At 39.8% G+C, this 24,275-nt stretch overlaps 1 protein-coding gene across 5 annotated transcripts in view; it reads right to left on the minus strand.

Moving 5' to 3' along the window:
* The window catches only part of IGF1 (insulin like growth factor 1), a 77,849-nt gene extending 57,938 nt beyond the window's left edge, over positions 1-19,911 (minus strand). For 3 of the 5 annotated variants that reach the window (XM_047868258.1, XM_047868257.1, XM_047868255.1), the window contains exons 1-2: positions 19,700-19,911; positions 14,906-15,062 (exon numbers count right to left, since the gene is read on the minus strand). In XM_047868258.1, the coding sequence (XP_047724214.1) occupies positions 14,906-15,062; positions 19,700-19,762 (220 nt within the window). In that variant the 5' untranslated portion in view covers positions 19,763-19,911. Of the gene's footprint in view, positions 1-14,905; positions 15,063-17,753; positions 17,794-19,699 lie in introns of those variants that run through there. The other 2 variants (XM_047868259.1, XM_047868256.1) reach the window with 1 other exon arrangement.
* Positions 19,912-24,275: the final 4,364 nt, after the last annotated feature.

Here is a 24,275-nt window from a genome sequence, read left to right on the forward strand (position 1 = left end):
AGTAGGTATGCTTTACATTCCTTTCAATCATTAGTGTTTTGCTAACCAGAAGGCACTCAATGGATGGTGTAGACTGGAATAAGACAGGGGAGAGATATTTCTATCTGACCCAAGCTTGGGGTTTAAGATTGATATTTAATGGGTCCTCATGCACCAGTGTGAAATCTCTTTCAAGGCATAGTTTCATCCTCCCTTGGGTATTGCTTAACACAGAGCAGATACTTAGTCAATGCTATAATTAAATTGGTTAGTACATAATTTTACTTTTATACATTTTACTGAAGCTCTGAATAAAAGTAATGAAAGAAGAATGCTAATAAAGAAACAATAATAGCTTTATATCCAGTTGGATTTCTTAAAGGATTTTAGAGATTTCCATGAAACAATAGTAAATATTAGTTTTGGAAAAGGTCTTAGTATCTTATCAACATTCTTTCAATGGGTATAGTGCTAAGAAGTAAGGGTTATTGCATTAAAATGCTGTGGATTAAGTCTGAACAAATAAAATATATAATTGTTAGGTAAGTCCAATACCACCAATCCTAGAATTGAACACAATCAAGAGGTGACAGTTATTTAAAGTTTAAGGAAAATGAATATGAAAAAAAATGTGAAAACTATGTCTATGACTTATTCCCGCCTCCCCTCCCCCCTCGCCGGATCCCCCCCAGAAAACTGTGAAAAGAGATCACAGTGATCCCATTTCAGTAGTGGAATGTCATGGTTCATCTTAATAGTATTGTTCCAATAGAAACAGGTTTTGAGACTCATGGGACTATTCACCAAATTTACCAAGTTATTTAGTGATAAACCTATGAGTAAATCCAAGATTCCCTAACTTCCTAATTCAAAGCTCTCCCCCATTTTTCTAGTGTCATTCAAGGAAAATAAATTATAAACTGGTCTTCTATCACTTTTACCTGCCCTGCTGTGGGATAAGATCTTTCTGAAGAAACATGTCCTTTAGATATCTAGACCTTCATTAAAGTTCAGGCTGGGGAGCTTGCCGAGTTCCAGAATGGATCTAGTGAAGGCTTTCAACTGGGGAGCCAACTGCCTCTTTGAAAAGCAGTTTTAAAGTTTACCCTTCATCTTCCAATAGGAGATAGAAACCCACTTTTCTTAGCTCAAAACCATTTCTTTTAAATCTTGATAACAAATCTAATGGATCTGATCAACCCAGAGTCATAAGAAATAATATTAGAACCTGGCTGAGCATGACAAAGGAAGCAATTTGATATGAGTAAAACACACATTTGTCCACTCAATGCAATTAGAAATATTTTTTTTAAGGACTCTTGCTTGGCTGTTCTTATAAAATGTAACTATTGAAAAAGAAGCTGGCAAGATCTTAAGGACTGGATCTCAGTTCCTGGCCCCAGTGATGGGTTTGGAAATTGCAGCCACAGCAATTAGGAGTTCCAATTTCCAGTTCACAGAAGGTCAGGCCTTGGGGTTATCCTTGGAGCAGTTCTATACTTCCCCTGAGGAAAGGCTCCATTGACCTAAGGAATCAGGGACTTAATACTGTTCAATCAGTATATATATTGTTAATGATCACAAGCATGTTTGGCCCCAACAACATTTTTCAAAACTTCAGTGGAAGTTCAGCCCTGACTAGTTGGTGTTCTCTTTCTTCAGAGATGAGTCACTAATAAACATGTACCTGTTATTTCCTGTGATTCCCTAGACCAGGGCCCTTTGAATCCTAACGTGCATGCAAATCTCCTGGGTATCTGGTTACAAGTGCAGATTTTGTTTTAATTAGTCTGGAGTAGGGCCCCTGATTCTGCATTTCAAACAAGCCATCAGGTTGCTTTGAGTAAGTAGCAAGGTTCTGTATCTGTCTTCATACGCTAAACTATATTTTTACTATGTGACATGTGTGCCCCTTAGAACATTTGTTAGTCAAACCAAATTTTCCTATCATAAACAAGAGACTACTTGCCACAAATCACTTTCCATGGTCTTCAATAACATCTGGTTTCTTCTAAGAGATAGACTTCTCTGTTTTTTATTATTGCTTTTGTGTTTTTTTGTGGGGTGGGATTTGAAATCATATATATTGAAAGAAATCAGTTACCTGCTGAATGACTTTAAGACAGTAAGTGATCAATGCCTACTTCAGAATCAGCCAGAAGTCCTTCCATGTCTTTAGCTTATGCAGGCCAGTGTTTCCATGCAATGTTACTGAACCCTTGTCTGGCTTCTCTGGTAAGGGAGATTTCCACAATTGCATGCAAAGCACTAGTAATCTACAGAATGCCAGCCAGATTTGTGGCACTAATACCTTTTATAAGTCTTACGATTCAAATGACTCAGGGCTCATAGACTATCTTAAGGTAAGTCTGAAATGATGCTTATTGTGTGAGTATGTCATTGATCTCCTCAGAATCTGTCCCCAAATATCTATTCCATAGTGGGAGGCAAGAATCAGCAGAAAAGAAGGAATCTTTGGAAAGCCAAAAACTATCTCTATACCAAATTGAGAGAGTGGAATGATAAGGTGAATGCAATTAACTGGCAGTCACGTCTATGCCGAAAACATAATCTCCCTTTAATAAGGAACATTTGCCGTGCTTGACAAACTCACAGTGAAACGGTTGGATCCATAGGAAGGAACATGCTGAAAATGGTTTCAATATGATCCTGTTTTTTCACTCAATAACCATTGATTGAGGGTGTCCAGCCAAAAACAATGAGAAAATGAGCCAACAATAGTCTTGCCCTTTGACCATATTAGATATAGTTGCAGCTGAAATTTGTTATATGTTTCAGTAATAACAAAGCATCCATATGGAACAAATATTTGGCAGTATGGCAGCTGATGAAACCAGGAAAAATTAGACAAATTATCAATCGCTCGCTCCCAAATTACCCCAAAAAGAAATTAGATCCATTTTCAGTAGCTTTGCTTTCAAATTTCTTCATTCCATGAGTCACCACGACCTTCTGCCAAACTAAATATGTCTATGAACGGCTGGAAACTTTAATGGAAAGAAACATAAAACTCAAAATACGTAGGAAAATTTAAGCTTCTTCATGGAAGACCTTCATGGAAGACTAGCAAGTCAGGAATGTGGAGACAGAAATAATGTATTGACAGTGCCTTTTGTTTTGGGTAGCTTCTGAGTTAACAAGCAATACAAATGCATAAACTAGGCAACCAACTGACATGACTTTAAAAGTATCTCTAAAAAGAAATGAGCTCGTCACTTTTTTCTTTTAGGCCTCCAATTCATCAAACTACTAGGGTCTATGAAGATCCATAGTCCTGTAGTCAGGTTGATCAGAATTGAGATAAAGAGACTTGATGACGTTATCCAAAGGGTGGTAGTAGTTGGAAAAAATGTTTTCTTGTTGGTTAAGGGCTCAGATTTTCAAATACTATTCTAATGCGTTACAACAGAAGAATGACATAGCAGTTCTGAGTTGTTAATGCTACCTTCATGTGGGTTTTTCAAGGTTAAGTTCAAAGCATCTTCCTGTGTAAAAAAACCCCTAGACTGAGCAAGGTGACTGAATTGCATGCAGTCCCAGCCTTCCCACCAGTGTACTTTGTGACCTGATGCACATTGTTTTCTTCTGGATCTCATTTCATCTGGGAAGTGAGTGCACTGGACCAGATTGCTCTCTGCAGTTCTTTCTAGCTCTCCGATTCTTCATTTATACTTTGGCAAATAAAAACTACTTGTAGAGTTCTCTGAGGGCTGGTACTCCAGCTGTTTTACCTACCTTGGGGGCTTATTTGCCAGGGATTTACCTTTTGTTACCTGCCTGCCCATGGCTACCATCGCTCCTTTTAGTATGGATACCTCAGATGAAATAGAGAGGAACTAAATAGAGGTCTGTTTTCAAAGCCATTTCCACAGGTAGAATCTTTTTGTGAAGGCTCCTATTGTAGACCTTGAAAACTCTCTGTTGACTAGAATTAGCCTACTGTTGAGCAAGGAGAAATTTTTACTGGGGCAATAGTGAATGTGTCCTAAGAGATGACACCTCAAATAGATTTTTAATTCTATATCTTAAATCTCAGATCCTTAATGGTGGCAGCAGCAGATGGGGGTGTATTCTGGGGACTGGTAGAAGGAAATAGTTGTTGGAATGACTTTGTTAACATCAAGTCAAGGAGTTTTAACTGCCCAATATTGGATGGTGTGGAGGACAGAAAAAAAAGTAAAACTTTGTTTTTCTAAAAGAGCTCAAAATAGAATGAAAATTCACAACAGTGGTAACCAGTACTTGATTGTGAGGTTCATAAGTGTCTTCGCTAAGTCAAATATTATGTATCTGAGAGCTGTTGGATTTGAAGCCTCTGGGATAGAAGAAACACGTGCCAGTTGGTCCCTGGACTGCATGGTGATAAAACTCACAATTCTGATTTCATCAAAGCCATGCTCAAACAAAAAAATTCAATTCCCCTAAGTCAGGCTATGATAAGGAAGCTGTTACAATGGGCAACCTGAGAGTGCAAAGATACTTTTCTGATTAGCGAGTACATTCCCTCTGCTAAACACCGCATTTTGAGGCTAAGCAGAAATAACCAATAGCTGACTTGGGAGAATGGAAATCTCTTGCCTACATGTGATACCTCAGTGCCTACAAAACCACCTTGTGGAGACAGACTTTTTAAGCAAGCTTAGCGTGGTAAAGTGATAGGCTCTGTCTCTTTCCTGTTCCCTGCAATGAGGACATAACAGTAATACTGGGTGAGCATTCTGAAAATACATTAATTAACTCTTGGGTGGTCTAAATGTAAAGTGATATAGAAGTGAACAGAAGATACCAACATACTTTTCTTTCTAATTAGTAAGGTTGAGGTGATACACTGCCAAATTAACTTGTCTAGATTATAATTATTGCAGAACAATTGAACTAATGGGTCAATGTCATTAATAATTGAAGTTGAACCACTAAACTAATTTGTGGTGGTGATAGAGGGACAAGGCAAAGCATTTAATTCAATCAATTATAGCAACATGTTTGGATGACCCCTTAGGTTTTCCAAACCCTTCTATAGTTGAGCCTCAAAAGAACTCTGAGGTATAATATTTTAATTCCCACTTTACTAATGAGGAATGTAAGACGCAAGGATATTAACTAACTGCTCCAAAGGGGAGAAATGCTGTTAAGTAGGGGAGCTGGGTGAGGCCCAAATGTGGAACTTCTGATTTCCAGTGTCTTCTCTTTCTGTTTTCTGCTGGGGCTGTTTCTTGGCGATAAAATGCCTCTGATGATATTCAGATAGGAAAGACACAAGAAGGGAAGAGAAAAATCATGGCCACCATATCTGAACCAGGCCTTTTCAACTGTGGGACATTGGCAGCTTATTTGTTATATGACTAAGAAGGGAATGGCCATAAATATTGAGGTCAAAGATAACTAGCTTATCTAGTTATCTTTTGCTACAGGTGGTCATAATCATACTTCAAAGCACAAAGTTTTGCTTTACACCATTTCTGCCTTCCTTTGCTGCATTACTAAAATAAATGAATTCCACAGCTATAAGACAAGAAGGAGCACCTACAAATACCTTCTAGATAGCCTATAGGAAGAGCTTTTTATTTTCAGGGAAAGACTTTTGAAACCACAATGAGTCTTCTCATTGTTACTCTGGGTAATGGAACATAGACTTCTGATTAACCAGTGACTGACAATTACTTTCTGTGTTAGTTTCACTAATGGCTTTCTCATCTCTCTAACTGTTTCTCTTCTGGAGACCTCTAGTCCAGTAGTGCTCAACTAGGGGTGATTCCACACTACCCCTCACCCCCCGGCCCACCGCCGGAGACATCTGGCAATGTCTGGAGATATTTTGATTGTCACAACTGGGAGGAAGGACACTGGCATCCAGAAGGTAGGAGCCATGTGTGGTGCTAAACATTCACAATGCACAGAGCAGCCCTCCTTCCCCAACAAAAAAAAATATCTGGCTCAAAATGTCAATAGTGCTTAGGTTGAGAAATTCTCTTGCCAGTGGCACTGCTCATGGAGGCAAGTGGGGAGTATGAGAATGAAGTAGGATTTAAAAACAGGCCACTTGGTCTCACAAAGGAGCTGGGGCAGGGGGCAGCGAGAAAGGAGGCCAAAATCTACAGTGTCCTCAAATCAGTTTAATCCAGAATTCTAACTCTTGGTGCTCCTTTCCCCAGTTTCATAGATTATCAGGAGTTGGCTGCTTGTGGGTTGGCTCAGTGTGGACTTTCTTAATCACTTGCTTCTGATGAAAGACCATTTCACCAGGGTAAATGGCACAGAGGTAGTACCATCTTCCCAGCAATATTCACAGAATTGAGTCTATGACTAACAAAATTTCAAAGTTTAAAAAGACCCCTTCAACAGCCTTTTTAGTACCTCATAAAGACCACAGATGAAAGAAGAAAGTCTGAAGAGATTCATAGAGTATTTGCTTGGAAGTCTGCAAAAAAATCAGGTGTAAATTTCTTTTGGCCTAGGGCCGTCAGAGAAATCTCCAGAAAAAAAAGCTGATCCAACAACTCGTCAGACTGTTTCAGATTTTCCAGGAGCACAGCTTTGCTAAGTCATTCCAAAGCAGTTCTACCCAAGTTGACATTGGAGAGAGTGACCAAAGAGTCAGAATAATATAATATACAATAATAGTCTAAATTATGACCTTAAGTGGAGTGGAATGCCCAAAGCATCTGCAGGTTTTGTGTAATGTATAAGAAACAGGCAGGGAATTATTTTAGTTTGTGAAAATTTCTACAGCAAGGGAACAAAAGTGTTAACTTTCAGGTGAGTTTGTTGGAATGAGAGCCACCAAGATCTACGTTCATTTGGGTGAGCTTGATTGGAGGCCCCTCCTGGCCATTTTAATTTACCAGGTAATTTTGATATAGGCATGGTTCATTGCTTCTAAAGGCCAAACACTGCATTAGAATCAGAAAACAGAATCAACAGTATCTTTTTCTATTTCTGTCACTAATTAGCTGTGTGACCTTGGACACATCACTTCTCTCTGAGTTTAAATCTCTTTTTAAAATATTTATTCATTTTTGAGAGAGAGAGAGAGAGAGAGAGAGAGAGAGAGAGAAAATCCAAGGCAGGCTCCAGGCTCTGAGCTGTCAGCACAGAGACTGATGTGGGGCTGGAACTCATGAACTACAAGATCATGACCTGAGCCGAAGTCGGACACTCAACTGACTAAGCCACCCAGGCGCCCCTCTCTGAATTTCATTCTTGATGTTTGACTATTTTTCAAGGCTTTCCAAGCTTGTAGCAGTCTTTAATTTTACTTCCTTTGAGCAATCAGGTAGTTTTAAGAGGGAGATATTAGAGAGATGTATGCTTAATCAATAATCAGTTTTTTGCATGTCTTCCCAGGGGCGTCCCCATGCCCCCCCCCTTTTTTTGGCATGGAAACCATTATCCTGTAGTATGCCTGAGCATTAAATGCAAAAGGTTTTAATTTAAAAGACTGTGTGGTCTCTACTGGTTGCACAATTTCTCTTTGTATCCGTACTGCTGCTGATCAAATATTGCAAAGCCATTAATTACCTTAGGACAAATGCAGAGGGCCACATGCAAAAGTTCTGGCCAACTGCATAAAGCAATATGCCAGATATAAAGTAAGTGAAGGGTTTTTCTTGGTATTTAAGGTTCAGTGAAAAAGTAAGAGGGGCAGCTATGCCAAGAATGAAAAGCCAGAGCTTGCCAAGTGCTTCTTTAAGTGGCTTTAGCCAATGTGAGACTAAACAATGCATTAAATAGGCATACAACTTACTACGGTTCAGGAATTGCACGTCAAATAACAGCTCTTTGCTGTTTTAAACATGATCTCACATGTAGATAAAGACAAACAAAATGCTGTGTTGTCATCTTCTTAGTCTAACAGCTAATAAGGCCTGAGGATTTGAACTTTCCAGGCAACCAAAAGTAATTCTTTGTGATGTAAGAGCTTGCTGATGTTTCACAGAGAGGTGTAGGATGGAACTTTGCCAGAGCAGCAGCTCAGTGCAAAAACGATTTTTTGCCACCATGGTTGTCAAAGACGTCTGGCTGCATAAAAGAGCAAAGGCTTTGTAGTCCATTATTGAGAACAATGAAAAATGTACTTGAGAGAGATCTTGTGCCTGTTTTCAGTGTGTCGGATTCTTTGTTGCAGGCTGTGAAATGGGAAGGAAGGTTGCTAGAGGGATAGTCATCTCTTAACAGAGGCCCTGAAGAATGCTGGCATGGAACATGATGTCTGGACAAGGTATATGGAGGCCCAGGGAATTTGAAGAATGCCAAAACTCTCTTCTGGATCTAAAATGCCTAACCTACCAGCCACTTAAGATACGAGACATCCAAAACCAATGGTCTTCAAAAAGCTGGTTGAGTGATACCTGCACAGGTGGAAGCCTTTCATCCAAACCCAAGCCTGCTCTCATAACTCCTTCCATGGCCAAATTGGAGAAGCCTCTTCCTGCCTGGCACACTATCTGGATTATGGAACCTTGTGACCACCTCTCCTTTACCACATCTCTCTCATAATTCCCAGAGAAAGATTTCTGGTCCAAATAAACAGCCCTTCTTCAACCAGTCTTTGAGAAAAAGCAACAGAACAGCTGCAAGAAATGAGGCACCTGAAGTTTGCTGGAAGAGAATGAAGACAACTTGAAGTTGGCCAGAGGAGATGTCCCCCCCCCCCCCAGATCATACTACATATCCTGGTGCTCACAGGTGAGCTGCAGTGTTCTGTCTGAATGGGGTCCAGTCTCTGAAGGCTCTTGAACAGCAGTAGCCTCCAATCAAAGATTTTGTTGTGCACCCTGAGGAAATTCTACTAGTATTTCCTAATTTTTCCTACAAGAGAAACTGTAGGGTTATCACATGAATATCTCCCTCATGCCTCCTTTCAAAGAAGTTTTCAGAATCAATTCAGTTACCCAGGGGTTTCTGCTCCTTATCTCTCGGAAGAGGACTGGGATTTTTGGAAGCATCTCCCTATGCTATCACACATTGGGCCTCTAAACAATGTAAATGGCCAAATGAATATGCTTCTTGGAGACAAGAGACCTTAGCTTTGGTTCTGGATCCAGCCAGTGAGGTAAGTCACAAAGTCTCAGTGTCTTATGTTTCTCATTTATTCAGTGAATCCATAATTCTTGCATTCCAGTGGTAAAACCAAACAAAGTGAGAAAACTCATGCAACTGGATTTTGAAAAAGTAAATGTACTATTCAAACACAAGACATTCTTCTTGTTACTGATACTGCTATATACCAATTATTACTAATAACAGGTGTTATCAGTTGTCCCTAAGGAGAGAAAATGAGTGTATAACTTATTGGGCTGTGCAGATTCCTCAACCTTTGCAATAGACTCTGCAACAGATCCCAGAAAAGAATAAATAAATATAATTGCTAACATATGGATGTGCTTACTATGTGCCAGGCAGTATTCTAAATCAATATGTTCTAATACATTAACTCATTTAATCCTAACACCACTTCTATGAGGTAGGCCCCCATTTTACAGATGAGGAAATTGAGGAACAGATGTTAAGTAGCTTGCTCAGGGCCACACACCAAGTAAATTAGAATTCAAACTCTAAATTTTTGTCAATAGAGACCAGGATCTTAGTCTCGAACCCTTCACTTTTCTGCTTCCCATAATTCTCCATCAGGAAGATAAACCCAAAGAACATTAAAAATGTCAGAAAAATGCAAATTAGTTTCTTATTTTGCATAGATACTATCACTTTTTAAGTGGTCCTTTGGTTGCATAGACTGGTCCTCTTGGGCATATTTAGAGTAGTAGCAAGCACTTCAGGTCAATGTAAAAACTCTTTGCTTTTCTTTAAGAATACCTGTGACTTATTAGCTTAGTGGTGCTAATGAGGCCAGGGCCATAGGTCAAACCCCACATGTGCCAATTAATTTCAAAGCTTTTCTCTTTGAAAAGCTTTTCCACAGCCAGTGACTGTACCCTTAACTTTGACCAGCTGTCATACAAATGCATGACTGGCAGTCCAAGGGGTACCAAAACAAGGAATACAAATGGTGTAGCCCAAACCCAGCCCCATTCAAAGCAATGCTAATAGTATGTATCTTTGAATGCCCCAAACTATACTCTTCCTTCTTTAGTTGGAAAGACAGTATCAATAGGTTGGCAAAAGGTGGCTGGTCAAGGTTTAGAAGCCTATAGATTCTTCTTGTCCCCTCAAATGTAATCAAGTGCAACTTAAAACTGACCTACTCACTTGTTCTCACATTCAAGAGAGTAAGAATATGTAAAGATGAGACCTGTGACCTAGTCCTTCCTTGCAAAGAAAAATAGCTGTCTGCTTTCATGAGGTGTGTGCTCCTTTGGCCAGATGACCCTCATGTATTTGGTCATGTCTGAACTTTTATTCTATCCCTGAGGGGTTGAAGCTCACTTTAAAACAAAACAAAACAAAACAAAACAAAACAAAACAAAACAAAACAAAAGAAGCTGGCTACTCTTTCATTAAGTAGGTGGAATCGCCTATCTTTAGGGGCAAACAGAAACTCTGTAGAGAAGATAAAGGACACTAAATGTACTTTGGCCACTACTTAAATCCAAGGTTCTTCTTTCTTGAATAGCACCCAATCCTTGATAATTACAATCTGGTCTATGAGTCCATTAAAGTTAGAAGAAGTCATTTGCTTTAACAAAATCCCCTTGTTTTATAGACAAGGACATTTTGACCCAGGAAGTTTAAATGCCTGCCAAAGTCATACAGCTAATGAATGACAGGTCTGGGAGCAGTTTTCTGAGCACTATATTTCAAATGAAAGAAGCCTGAGTTAATAATAATACCTAGATCTAGGAAAGTTGTTGCAATCAATAACAATGAAATTCATTGCAAAGTTTCACTTCAAGCAGTATGTTTTAATACATGAAGAATGCCTTTAGTTTATTCAGACCCGTTCTTAATAACTATGCATTGGAAGTATGTTTTACAAAAGCCATAAATCTGGAATAGCTGAAAGGGTATCCAACTTTTTTTTTCTAATTGATTTACTTCTCCTTTTTCCCAGACCGCCGAGGTAAAGCATATACAGTTTATTTAAGGGACTGTTTATAGACTCTTAAAACTAAAAAGGACCCCCGAAACTTGCTTTCTTTTGGTTGCTCTTAATTGAAACCATCCAAGATGGTTGGTTGTCTGTCAATTTTTAAAGTATCTCCAAAGAGAGAAATTCCACGAGCCCCTAAAGTACACGTTAAAATGGTTAATCACCATGACTGTCAAAAAATTATATCTATGGCAAGCTTAACTTCTATTTCAGTTGAAGCTCTTTTCCTCTTGCTATGTTTCATGCAAAATGACGTTATAACAAGCCCTCCTCTATGAGGGCTCCATCAATCTGGCAAGATAATAGCTAGCTCTTTCCCAATGTGCCACTTCATTATGCTACCATTTCCCTCATAGGACGGTGAGAGCACAAGACTGGCTGATACCTTCTCTTACTATGATACATAGGGAAGAATTAGTAATTAGCTGTTCATTGGAACTTTCATTTCATAAAATGTCTGGGGAAGCTGCATTAATTATAGAGGAACTGTTCCACTTATGCTGGGAAAATATTCACAAAACAGATAATCTAGAAGGATGCTTCCACTGTGCTGTAGTGGAACTTGTGCTTGTAGACAAAGATGAGCTCATTCACACACTGGGTCAGTCAATACAAAGTCAACATTAAAAACTTTTTTTATATTCAGAACTGTTCTTTTCTAATAGATTGAGAAAATTCCCCTTGTTAAACATTCGGGCCAAGCAAAAAGATAAATATGGAGGCAATTTTCTTTTAATGTTTGAATTTCAAACTAAGATCAGAAACTGCCTTCCACTATTAAAAAATAACAAGAACAACAAAACTATACTTTCAAAATGGATTTGACACAGCTTAAAATAAAAAGCACAGCCACAGTAAAACTTTGAAAATAAGGATAAAAACAATGATAAGAGTCAATTGACAGGGGATAGAGGTGGGGAAGACTGATTTCCTCTAAAAAGTATCTCAAAGACTGTAAATGCTTAAAGCTGACTTCTACACACACTAAATCTCAGCGGACAAAAAGGAAACTCAATAAAATTTGTTGACAACAGTTAATGCCTGTTAGAATAATTGGCTTAGACACAAACCAGACAATCAGTGTAGCTTGGGGATGACCAAAATGCAGTCTCTAAGACATTGTTAGTATACTGTATTCAGTTGAATAAAAGAAAAATAGTTTTATCCAATAGCTAGATATATAGGAAGTATAAATTGTCCAAAGTACTTGACAAACCTAATTCTTTAAGGTTCTGAAGACTGAGATCCCAAATAAGTAATTCCATTCCATTCAATTGGATTCAATTAAATTCAATTCAAGCTTGTCAGTTCAATAATCAAATACGAGCCTTTACTATATCAGCCAGGCATAGGGCTAGCTACTAGGATTCAATGGTAAATAAAGATAGTCTTTGGCATCAAGAAGCCCATTGAGGGGGTAGATAATGGCTAGGTGATTTCAAATGGGACAAAATCTTCAGGAAAAGCATAAAGGACTATAATCTATTCTTCTATGATTGTGTTTCTCATATGACATTTGATAATAGTTACATGCAGTTTTGAAACATCCTGATCAGACTATGAGTTTCTTGAAAGCAAAGTCAATCTCTCATTCATTTCTAGGCATCTTATTCATGCCTAGTACAGTAACTCACATACAGCACATGCTCCATCAATGTTTTGAATTAAAGCTAACTTCTCTTTGGCAAAAGAGATTGTCCAGTTGACTACAAAGTTAACAAGAATACTTTTGTTCATGAGGTTCTGCGTCAGACAAAAAATTTATATAAGTCATAGAATTCTATTAGGCAGAATTTATGAAACATAGAGTCTCAATGGCAATGCTGACAATAATCACAATTTATGAAACCACTTTCTATCCAAAGTTATACTTCAAACATTAAGAGTGCCTATATATAAACTTTCCCTTTCAAGTTATTAAAATGGAGTTTAAAAACATCTGCTAAAATTTGATCATTGTAGTAACAATAAAAGAACCTTTTCAGTGGCTTGAAATTGGTTTCCATCTTAGTTGTCCCATACTCTTAACTGTCTGTGTGCACATGTATCGGTATTATATGATTATGTGGAACCAAATCATTATTTCTGTTCCCATTTTTCATCATCTAATTCAAATATCAGAGGCACAGAATGATCCAGTTTCCATGCACTGTGCATGGAAATCCTGGAGCACATCATGTCAAACAAGACAATTCAGCTTGGCACATAACAGAAGACAATTGTGGGCTTGGCAATCACCTTGATCCTTGGATCAAAGGAAATTTTGCAAATGGATTATCAAGGGGGAAAATCTCTTGAGCATAATAAGTGGAATTACTTATTCATTTTTTATATGTGGATCAGTAGCAGCAAAATAAAGAGTAATGACAACCCACCATTGGGTGATGTTGATGTAACACATTTGCCTTTCACTGGATATTTCAAAGGTAAAACAGGTCTGCTATTTTAAAAGTACCCACCCAATGAACTCATTCATCTGCACTACAACAGAGAACCAGATAGAATTGCTTTGTTGGGAGAAAAATACCTGAATTCACTCTATTGAAGCATTAGCTGGAAACAGAGAGGGGGAATTTACTCATTCAAGTATAGAAAGCACTTCTCATTCTCTGTTTGTAGTTGTTTAAAGACTATTTGTTGCCAAATCTGTGATGAGTACCCATCAGTCCTCCACCAGCCTCTCCTTTCCCATCTCCCCGGCTCATCACAGACTGCTATATTCAGGACCCTTCCCCTAGTCTCTGTCTCTCTCTCTCTCTCTCTCTCTCTCTCTCTCTCTCACACACACACACACACACACACACACACACACACAAGCACACACCACCTTCCCCAGGAAGAAGATGAGAGAGACTTGAAGTCTGTGAGTCATCAGAGGAGCTATTCAAAGCTTAGTGGGCAATTGAGGTAAGCTGTCTACACTCGAGTGATAATGAACCTCTAAGAATGATTCATGCTCACTGAGGACCTGAACATCAGTTTCCTGGAACTCTCTAAAATTCCAAACAATTATATAGAATGAGCAATTGGCTTTAAATCTTTCACTGTCCTATAATGTACAATTTGATAGGTACCTCTGAGGTAGATTCTTTAAGTGATCAGTTCCCCCAGGCAACATTGAGTTATATTTGTGTTTATTATTTGGAAACATTGAGTTGGCTGTCTATTTTTTATTGACTGTCAACATTTTAATCACCTGAGATCTACTTATGGGATAAGTAACCCCACACTTGTCAGAAACCCTTTTCCAGATGGAGAGTCCCAGAGAAAAGCTAAGTCAAAGGAAGGCAATAACCAAAAAAATCAAGGTCAATTTGCATAGAGGACAAATTAATATGGCATTTGAGTTTGCATTTAGAGACTGTCTTTGTATTTGCAAATGTGCCTTTGAGTGAAGTTCACCTTCTGTTCCTGGTGATTTCATATTGCGTGGAGACATCTGGGATGTGCCCCCTTAATTCTTTCTCCAAGTCCCCCTTACTATTTTACTCCAAATTACCTAGCACTTGTTTCCATATGTTTATATGTGCACCCACAGATCTTGAGACAAAAAAAACGCAATCCTCTAGGCTCCATCTTGTCCCATCCTTTCACTGAAAGGAAAGGACTAGTGAGGGTAGAGCACAATAGATTTGGGAAAGCTCTCAGCAGGAAGTAGTTAAAAGACAAACTGCTAAGGAGGAAAATTCCATCCTAAATCTGCAAAACCTGCCACAGCCCCGTTGAACCACTAGGCTTACTTTAAGGTGAAGAATCTCAGAGGCTGAGGACAGCTGCCAGCCACGGGCAGTCATTCAGTTATTCACACACTCCCTGCGGTTGTAAATCCACAGAGCAGTGAGAGGGAGGGCTACTTACTGAAATAAAAACCCCTGTCTCCACACACGAACTGAAGAGCGTCCACCAACTCAGCCCCACAGAGCGTCTCTGGTCCAGCTGTGGCGGAGCTGGTGAAGGTGAGCAAGCACAGGCCCAGATAGAAGAGATGAGAGGGGGACATGATGTGCATCTTTACCTGCCAAAAACACAGAAGAATGGTCATGTTTCCTCCCTGGTCCTTGCAAGGGCAGTGTGGGTGAGGCAAAGGTACATTGCCCCCCTGCCCCTCCCCTCACACACACATTCTGTTACTGCCATTAGTCAGAACTACCCTGCACAAAAGTGCATCAGAGTGCATGGCAGACCATAGGGTGGTGTGGACGGATCATGTCTTGGCATCAAACAACCTGTGTTTAATCCCCTTGCCACCGTGGACTTTTTCCGAACCCCTTCTTTACAGATTCCTATTACAATTCAATGAGATAAAACATCTAGAAACATTTACTATGTAAATGAAAAATGCTATTATTGCAGTAGAATCCCACACCACTCAGAGATCCTGGTAAACCTTCTGAATTTTCAAAGGTTAAACTATGCTCAGTCCAGATTTGGGGCCAAATACGTTTTATTAATTTAAATTCTCTAAAGATTGGCCATTCAAAGATGACATATGCATTTGTTATGGACCAGAATATTAAGTTAACTAGAACAGCATTCCCCAGCTACTTATTAAAAAGAATTTACTGTGGATAAAAAAGGACTTGTGAAAATACTGTATGTCGTTATAGGGGTGGGTTTTTTTTTTAATTTTCACTTAATGAGAGAGAGAAAGAGAGAAACAGAGACAGAGACAGAGAGAAGCACAAAGAGAGAAACTTTTTACCTAGGGAATATCAGTAGTTAACACAACCACAAGTGGAAGTGAAAATATGAACAGAAACTGGAGAAATATGAGGATTTAGGAATGAAATTGGCTCATGCTAAGTAGACCCTTCACCTTCTGTATTCTAATGCCCTCTGTGTCAAGTGCACTATCAAATCAACGTTTATGTAGATATTGCCTTCCAAGAACAGGGCATTAAGTTCAAAACCTGCAAAAGACTTCTTTTTTTTTTTTTTTTTTGTCACAGGAATTGTGACTTCATGTCTCAGAGGGACTTATGTGTCACTGTATCCATTTTACAGCAAAATATACCAAGGGACCCCTGGTTGACTTATTTAGCCAATAATAGAAGCCAAATGGCAGCCTTGCCTAAAGCAAGATTGCTGTGGCTCAAGGCTCCATCCACTCTCAGAGTAGTACTGATCACTAACTTTCCCACATTGCTACTTGTGGCACAAAGATGTGGTTTCTTCCAGGAAGACTCCCAAGGCAAGTAGCTTTACCTCTTTCAGATGCATTTACTTTCAGTGGCCTTGGATGAGTCACTGACAGGATGTAAGCGAGGGACCCTGTCAAAAGGGTCATGGAGTTACGCTGGAAGTGATCATTATAAAAAGAGGCTTTTCTGAACCTCACAGTAGAGGCCGGTCCATTCAACCCCATCCCTTTTGGAGGAACAGACTCCATCATTTGTCCTCCTTGCCCTCCATGAACTCTCAACTTAATGGCTCTCTACATCAGTGGCAGACTTTACTCCATCATTCTAATTAAGATTTCCATTTTTGTGGCCAGACCTTCAGCTCAGAAATTGGGAAAAAACCTTAAACCCCTGACTCTTGTTAACACAACGTAAATATTTAGTTAATGCTTGTAAAACAGTTTAAGATGAAAAGTGCCCTCTGTTTGCAGATCATCATAAATAATGACCGTAAAATAGAAGAGAAGGTAAACACCCAACCGAACATCTCTTCCATTTTCTCAGGAGGATCTCTGCCTGGAAGCCCTCTGCCACCACATAGCCACAGCCACCAGGACTGCTGGGCACAGGTCATCAGCCAATCTGCATTGGTCTTAGTTATAAAATAATTGGTGGGGGCTTTCCCCTTCAATACTTCCAGTGGAAATCTCAACAATTCCAACCCAACTAGACTTCACTGCCTTTTTCAAAAGAGCAAACTCCAAACTGATCTTATAGAACATACCCCACACTCTGGCAATGGGCCAGTTTTAGATGTATGCTAGTCTACCTGTCTCACTTCTCCATCTCTCCCTTCTTTGTTGAGTTTATAGTAATGCCAAGGGCCAAGCACCTGCAACTGTAGATGCCTTGAAGTTCTTTAGTTTTCGTGAAATCCAGGGAAAGAGATAGCCTTAGTGAATTGAGAACTTCGGGAGATGTCAAAACTGTATTTTCCATAGTTATTTCTGGTATCACACATATAAGCCCAACAATACCTATAGATCACTAACATTTAAGAATTTGAGATTGATTTTATATAGATTTTTCTTTTTTCCTTTTCTTTTTTGCTGAGTTATATTGTTAGATAAATATCAGCACTTTTATCTCTAGGACAGGATAGAACCTCTACTGCATTTTCCTTTAGTTCAGAGAACAGTCCAGTACACCCACAGAGAACCAGAGAATTTTATCACATCATGTTCCCCTAAAAGAAAACAATAACAAACTCGCTTAGGAGTTAAAAGTTTGAAACAAGTGGCCCCATATGTTCATCCTTTTCTTGGTCTTTTATTTTGCCAAACACAAAAGAAACAGAAAGGAAAGATACAGAGAGAAAGGAAAGAAGAACCAGAAAGAGAAGGAGAGAAAAAAAAAGGGGGAAAAACATCAGAACACTGTTTCTCAAAAATCATTCACATTTTCAAAATTTAAAAGACCTTTCTTTTTATCTTAAATAAATGGAATATCAATTGGTTCCAGATGTCTGGGCTACAACGAAAATGCCCAGCAAAATTTCAGGGCAATAGTCATAAGAAAATACTCACTGTAGGTGTAACCATTTTTGTTTGTTCCAGATCTTTTACAGCAGGTCAGGGTGGGTATTATGAGGCTGATGTGAATAGAAAACAGGACTTAAAAACATGTGCTGCTTTGTGGGTGGGGCTTGTGAAAGCATCTAGTTACATTTGGACACCCAGGCAGGTATGCTATTAGCCTGGGTAAACTGCCTTTTGTCCATTCAAACAATGAACAAATTGCACAGCTGGGATTTGAGTCAATCTTTTCCTCCCAATCAAGGCACCAATTTCCATTGTGTGCCTATTGTAGCCACCCTGAACAGTGACCCAAGCTCCAGTCTTCTGCCTTACCCTCTTCCCTCTGACTCAAACACTTGCAAATATCTTGAGACTCAGTACAATCAAGTTGTGAATGCTGCCTCTAGGCAGGACACCTTTACTTACTGAATTATGTTTGAAGGATCACACGGCTTCCTCAAACCACTTACTGCTCCAGGAATGGGGGGAAAGCAATAACTTATTGCTAGCTTTACTTCTGAAAAGTTCATCTGGAGACAGTTTTCTAAACTTGTAATTAATGCAGAATAACACTCAACAACCTCTTTTATGAATATCTAAGTAGGGACACAAAAACCCTAGCTGTAAGATCGCGTGATCTATCTATTTATCTATCTATCTATCTATCTATCTACACACATATATATATACACACATATATATATGGATATACACACACACACACACACACACACACACACATATATATATGCACACACACACATACATGCATATACATATAGAGAGACTTCATTTCTTTTAAAAGCAAAGTACCCATCATGTGGCTTTGTATCTTGAGGGTAGCAGAATCAGGTGCCTGACAAAGCCGTATCCCTAACTCCTAAGCCACTTACTTGACTAAGAAAAGTCCTAGTGGTGGAGTATTTGAAAGCAGCGAATGAATGCTGTACTAAGTGCAGGGACGTTTTATGAATTGAGCTCTTAGGCAATTGCATCGAGAAGCCAGTGACAGCGGCTTAAAAGTGCTTGCAAATTGGAAAAACACAAGTCTTGAAGGATATAATTTTGCTGAGAATGGAAACTTGAACTAGGGCCAGTGATTGGAAACGAGAAGTTGGCATTAACAACCGCAGCCAAATTTACCTAAAGAGACTTTACAACACCGAGTATAAAATCAGAGTGTTACAACACGAAACCCTAAGTCCAAACTTCGCCCATGATAGTCCTCTTCAAAAGAGAAAACTTAGACATGCAGTTGCTAGAAAGTTTTCCCTCTCCGTATATACAGTATGCATTTGTTTAAATTATACGAATATGCGAGGCCAGCAAGAATTGTCAAGGAGTTCTTTTTCAGAAGAGCAAATTAAACTTCACTCTAACTTTGACTCTCTGGGCATAAGTGCAGAGAGTTCTGGGACCTTAGCTCCAAAGATCATATTTAAAAGCTTTAATATCATCTAACAGATAACTCTTCGTATGTGCCTTGTAATAAAAAGTCCAGTCCTGACAAGTTACACACACACACACACACACACACACACACATACATACACACACACATACACACACATAGACACACGAACATGGTCTTAAAAATAAAACATCTGCACCTGCAAAAAAAATCCAAAAGTTCATATCCATGCTCTACAGTCTTTAACCATAGACAGGATTTAAAGGAATCTTCTATAAGGACACCACTGAAGCCCTGCAGAAGTGGAGGATTTAGCACAAGTACCTTGCAATAGTTTCTACTCATACAGATATCTGTGCAAAGGCATCCATCTCCCGGAGCTATTTTTTCAGATCCCACAGAAATGCATATTCAGCAATTTATAAATAACTCCCAGTTCCGAAACAATGAAAATTCTAAAGTGAATAACATTTCTAGGCAGAAGCAAACAGTACACAATTTAAAGAAAATTCCCCAATGACTTTAAAGAGTAAGAAATATTTACCTTCAAGAAATCACAAAAGCAGCACTTAAATAATTGGGTTGGAAGACTGCTGATTTTTCCCATTGCTTCTGAAGTGCAAAGTCTGGAAATGAATTGCTTAGCAGGAATAATGAGGCAAAAAGAAATCCAGAGAGATGGGAGATGTTGAGAGCAATGTCACATTTCAATTTTGAGGACTTTATTCCATTGCGCAGGCTCTATCTGCTCTGAATTTAGCAGTGACAGTGAGATTTAGCAAACAGAAGAGGGATTTAGAGAAAATCCTCACATTTATCTACAAAACACAGACACTGTAGACAGGAAACAGCTGGGGGAACATTTGCCTTCTCTCTCTCTCCCTCTTCTGGCAAAGTTATCGAGTAAGGACTTTTTTGGGCATGGTGACAAATAACATCATACCTTTGCATTTTAAAACTAGAGCACAGAAGCATTTTTTTCCCTTAAAAGAATGTGTGTTAGTGACAGGGTTAGCAGACATTAAAATACTGATGCTGCCATAGAAAATAAGGATCTGTTCTCTGATTAACTTTCTGCTGGGCAGGGAGACACATCTGCTAATACACCTTACCAGTATTAAAGGAACATACGATGGAGGATGGGCAAACGTTTTTATATTCTAGAGCAAATGCAAAATTAAAAGACAGAAATGAAGAAAAAAACAAGCTTGAGCAAACCCTATAATTTTAACCCTGAAATGACCAGGGTAAACTAGGTTGGAAGATAGCACTGGGGTGACCCCTTGTCCTAGTTGCCAAGCAAGGGGAATGATCTCATTTCCTAGAACCTAGAAAAGGGGCAGGCAGCATTGCAATTGGCTCCCTTTAGGACACTGTCTCATGCTTTTTGCCCACAACAGGGCAAAGACTTTGCTGAGCTGTAAAGCCAATTGAAAAAATAAAATCTTTTTCTTCCTTTCTCCGCTAGGCTTCCTATCAACCCCCCAGGGGAAGGGCACCTGAGGGGCAAACTATTTTTCCATTGTTCGTGTTTTTCTGCATAACTTGAACCTGTGTGTGTGTGTGTGTGTGTGTGTGTGTGTGTGTGTGTGTGACTGTGTGTGTGTGTGTGTGTTTTCTTTCTCCAATGTTTGTGTATTCTAAATAACACCAGCTGGCTAGCAATACCCTCTCAAGGGTTATGATGTCATTTAAATCCCTCAACTGGATGAGTGGCCGGCAACATGGTCCAAGCCAGCTGTTTTGCTATTTATAATGTATACTTGCCTTTGCCATTGAGAATCAAGTTCTGATCTTTTGTCAATACAGTTTGTACCAATTGCTCTTTGGTTTTGTGAGATAGTAGATAAGAAAGTAGATTATGAAATAAGGTTGCAAAAGCCCAGATCAGACATAACACTTTCCCTAGATGTCTATCCAGGCACGGTTTCCCGGGGTTGGTGGAAATAACCTGGACCTTGCGTTTCTCTCTCGTGATTCTCAGGGGCCTCGATGGGTCTGACGCAACAACTAAAACAGAGGTCTGCTCCAAACCCTAGTCTGGACCTTTATGGTGTCCTGTGGCCAGAAATTTGTTTGCAGAGGTGAGTGTCCTCAAAGGAAAACCTGGTTGGTTTTGCAAGGGGGTTGGGTTTGGTCAAGTCTTCTGTGTAGTTAATAACTCGTGGCAATGTTTACCTTCCAGAAAGAAAAACTGGAAATCTGGAGTCATGCTGTTTGGATGGTACATTATATTCAGCATCATTTAGTGAGTGTCTACTGTGTGCCCAGCTGCATGAATTGCAGTCAAGGCCCCCACGGGGCTTTCAGCTGAGTGGCAGAGCCAGAGAGGAAAATGTCACTGTCACGTGGCGGGTATGTGCTCTTGTAAAAATACAAACAGTACACACCAAGAGGGAGTAAAAAATTCTCTAGAAAGATGGGGAAGTGAAACTCTTTGGAAATCCAGAATGAGGGATGTGTCACGAGAGGGTTTGGGGTACAATGTTGGGAAGTTTCAGTGGATTTGATGTGACCTGAAGAGTGTATACAAATACACGTCAGCGGGAGGTGGCCTGGTAGGCAGCTGCAGGTGTGTGGGCAATTCCTGTCCTAAAGAATAACTCAGGTCTTCCTTTAATGAGCTCCCCTCTGTGCACTTAATTTATGACATGATTTACCAAAAATCCTTTCTGCAGCCTTTGTGGATCATGCCCTTTGTAAAAAACAAAGCCCACCCTTTCGTGGACATTGATGATATAGATTGTATTGAGCCAAACAGCTGTACCTATTTCCCAGGTAGAAAGAACTGCATTTTCCAAGCGTGCAGTCAGGTCTTGGCTGGAGTCTCGGTGCCGAGTGCCTTGCTCCACCACTGGACACCTTCACAGGTGAAGGCCAGGACGTTCCAACTGCAGTGTTAGCACATTTTAATCTTTCCAAGATGTCCTAGAGGCTCACTGCATTTCTCCAAGGCCGTAACCCAGTCTGATGTACTCTCTCGGCATATGCATTGTGCACAGATCACCTTATCCCCAACCATTTCGTGTGAAAGGCTGTTTGGGACACAGGACACATATTGTTCCGTCAGACGCTGTGCTCCTGCGATATCGACACACTGACTCACAGTCTCTTGGTTTTATAACCCCAATTACCCTTAAAGGATAATTGGGTTTTAATTTATGTCCCAGTTTTTATGTCACAATCAAAGAAAACTGAAATTTCAGTGAGTCGTAATTATCATCAGCTGTGCTGTGGAAACATTCCGATGTGAGCTCTCAGTTTCCAATAGGGAAAGCAATTTCCTGAAGTGATGATTGTATACTTCGATGTGGGGAATGGTCTGTATTTCCGGGTAGGGTGAGCCAGCAATGGAGCGGGGCAATAATTCCTAGAGAAATGGAATTTCTTTGCTAATTCCACGAGTCAATATGAAAGTGAAAGGGCAATAAATGTGCCACATGATTACCTCTTAATAACTGAGGGCTGTACCTGTTTAGGAAAAAAAGAAATGAAATGTATCTATTACCAGACAGTCCAAGGTGGTAGTAAATCTGATCCTAGGAAAAGTTCAGATCATGAAGTCCCATGGGGAGAGAAACATACGGGGTCATTCTAAAATTACTGAATGATTATGTAGTCTCCTGTCTGGAACAATCTGACAGTTAGGTATGGGAACTGTGTGCCACCAAAATAGCTAACTGCAAGGATGTGCTCATCATGAGAACATCCACTCCTGGAAATTCAGAGATTCACAGTTTCACCTTTTGCATGTGTAATGCCTATGGGATATAAATAACTCTCCCCTAGAGCCGGCTTCTTGAGTAGCGTATTTGCATAAAGCTGCAGCCTCAGAAGACTTCTGACACCTCTCTTTAAACAAACAAACAAACAAAAAAGTTGTTCATCTCCTTAAAGAGCAGGCTGATGGAAATTCACACAACGCAGTGGGCAAGGCCGTCTTCACTCTTTTTTCTCAAAACATGTTCCCAGCGTTCCCCGGGTCAACTGCAGAGGAACTCACCCCAAAGGCAATTTCTTTCCATGTACAATAGGGCATATTTACAATTTATTTCATGAATGGCTTTGCTGACTCCCAAGAAATGCTCAGGATGGATATTTAGAGGGAAGGGGACTTTGGGATCAGAGAAACAGTGAGGTGTAAGGTTCTAGGGCCACCTACCAGGCAAAGAAGGTAGGGAACTCTTGGATGTATGTCTTAGACCATGATTTATTGGGACGGTTAGTCTGGAAGCGTATTCTGCAATGTTTGAAATCAAACGTTTGTCAGTTCAGAATGTAAAACTCAGAGAAGAAGGCTGGACCTCAAAAATACAACATACTGCTGAACGAGGGCACCAATGTCAGCTCCGAAAGATCTGCTCAGAAGGAGCTCTGTTATTCTTTAGGACGATATTTAGCTCAAATGAACTGCTTTAAATCCTTAGAGGAGCATTTTCCCCACAGCTAGGGAAAACGGTAATAGCGAGAAGAGATCTTCTCACTAAATAAATCAGTGCTTTCTTTTCAACATCAAACTTGGATCCCATTTCTTCTAAAATGTCAAAAGGGCAAATGCTGAAAACAGTCAGAAGCAAAACTGTTGTGGTTTGGGGAGCAAAAGAATTCTTCGTAATGGCAGACAAGGAGTCACTGCATGGGGCGGGGATGTCTTGGTGCAGTGGGAGAACCCGAGGGCTCCACAATTGCCCCAAGTTAAATAGAAAGTGGGGAAAGGAGACACCAATTCCAAACTTCAGCGGAAGTACCCACATACGCACTTTCTTTTGGAATCGAAAAATGTGCGCGCCGCCTAGTGGCCTGCAGGAAAAGTGCCAGGGCAATCTTCGTGGTTAATGTGTGGAGTCTGGGAGGAGTGGGGCGTTTTGAAAATCTCCGGATTCAAATAGACTTTAAGCTGCACTAATCTTTAATCTTTTCATCTTTTTGAAATAAATAAGCTGGGTCTTTGATTCGCTGTAGTTTTAAAAAGGGGAAGAGAGCTAAGGGGAGAGAAAGATGATAAACTTAGCGAGGGCACACATGTCTTTCCCGTGACTGCAGTCCCAATGCTGAGCTCCTGGTATGGGTTCAAAACATTTTGTTGATTTAATGAAAGTCCGGAAAATAAGTGATGATAA

Source organism: Prionailurus viverrinus, chromosome B4 (assembly GCF_022837055.1).
Source record: "Prionailurus viverrinus isolate Anna chromosome B4, UM_Priviv_1.0, whole genome shotgun sequence".
In the NCBI taxonomy this organism is placed as follows: Eukaryota; Metazoa; Chordata; class Mammalia; order Carnivora; family Felidae; genus Prionailurus; species Prionailurus viverrinus.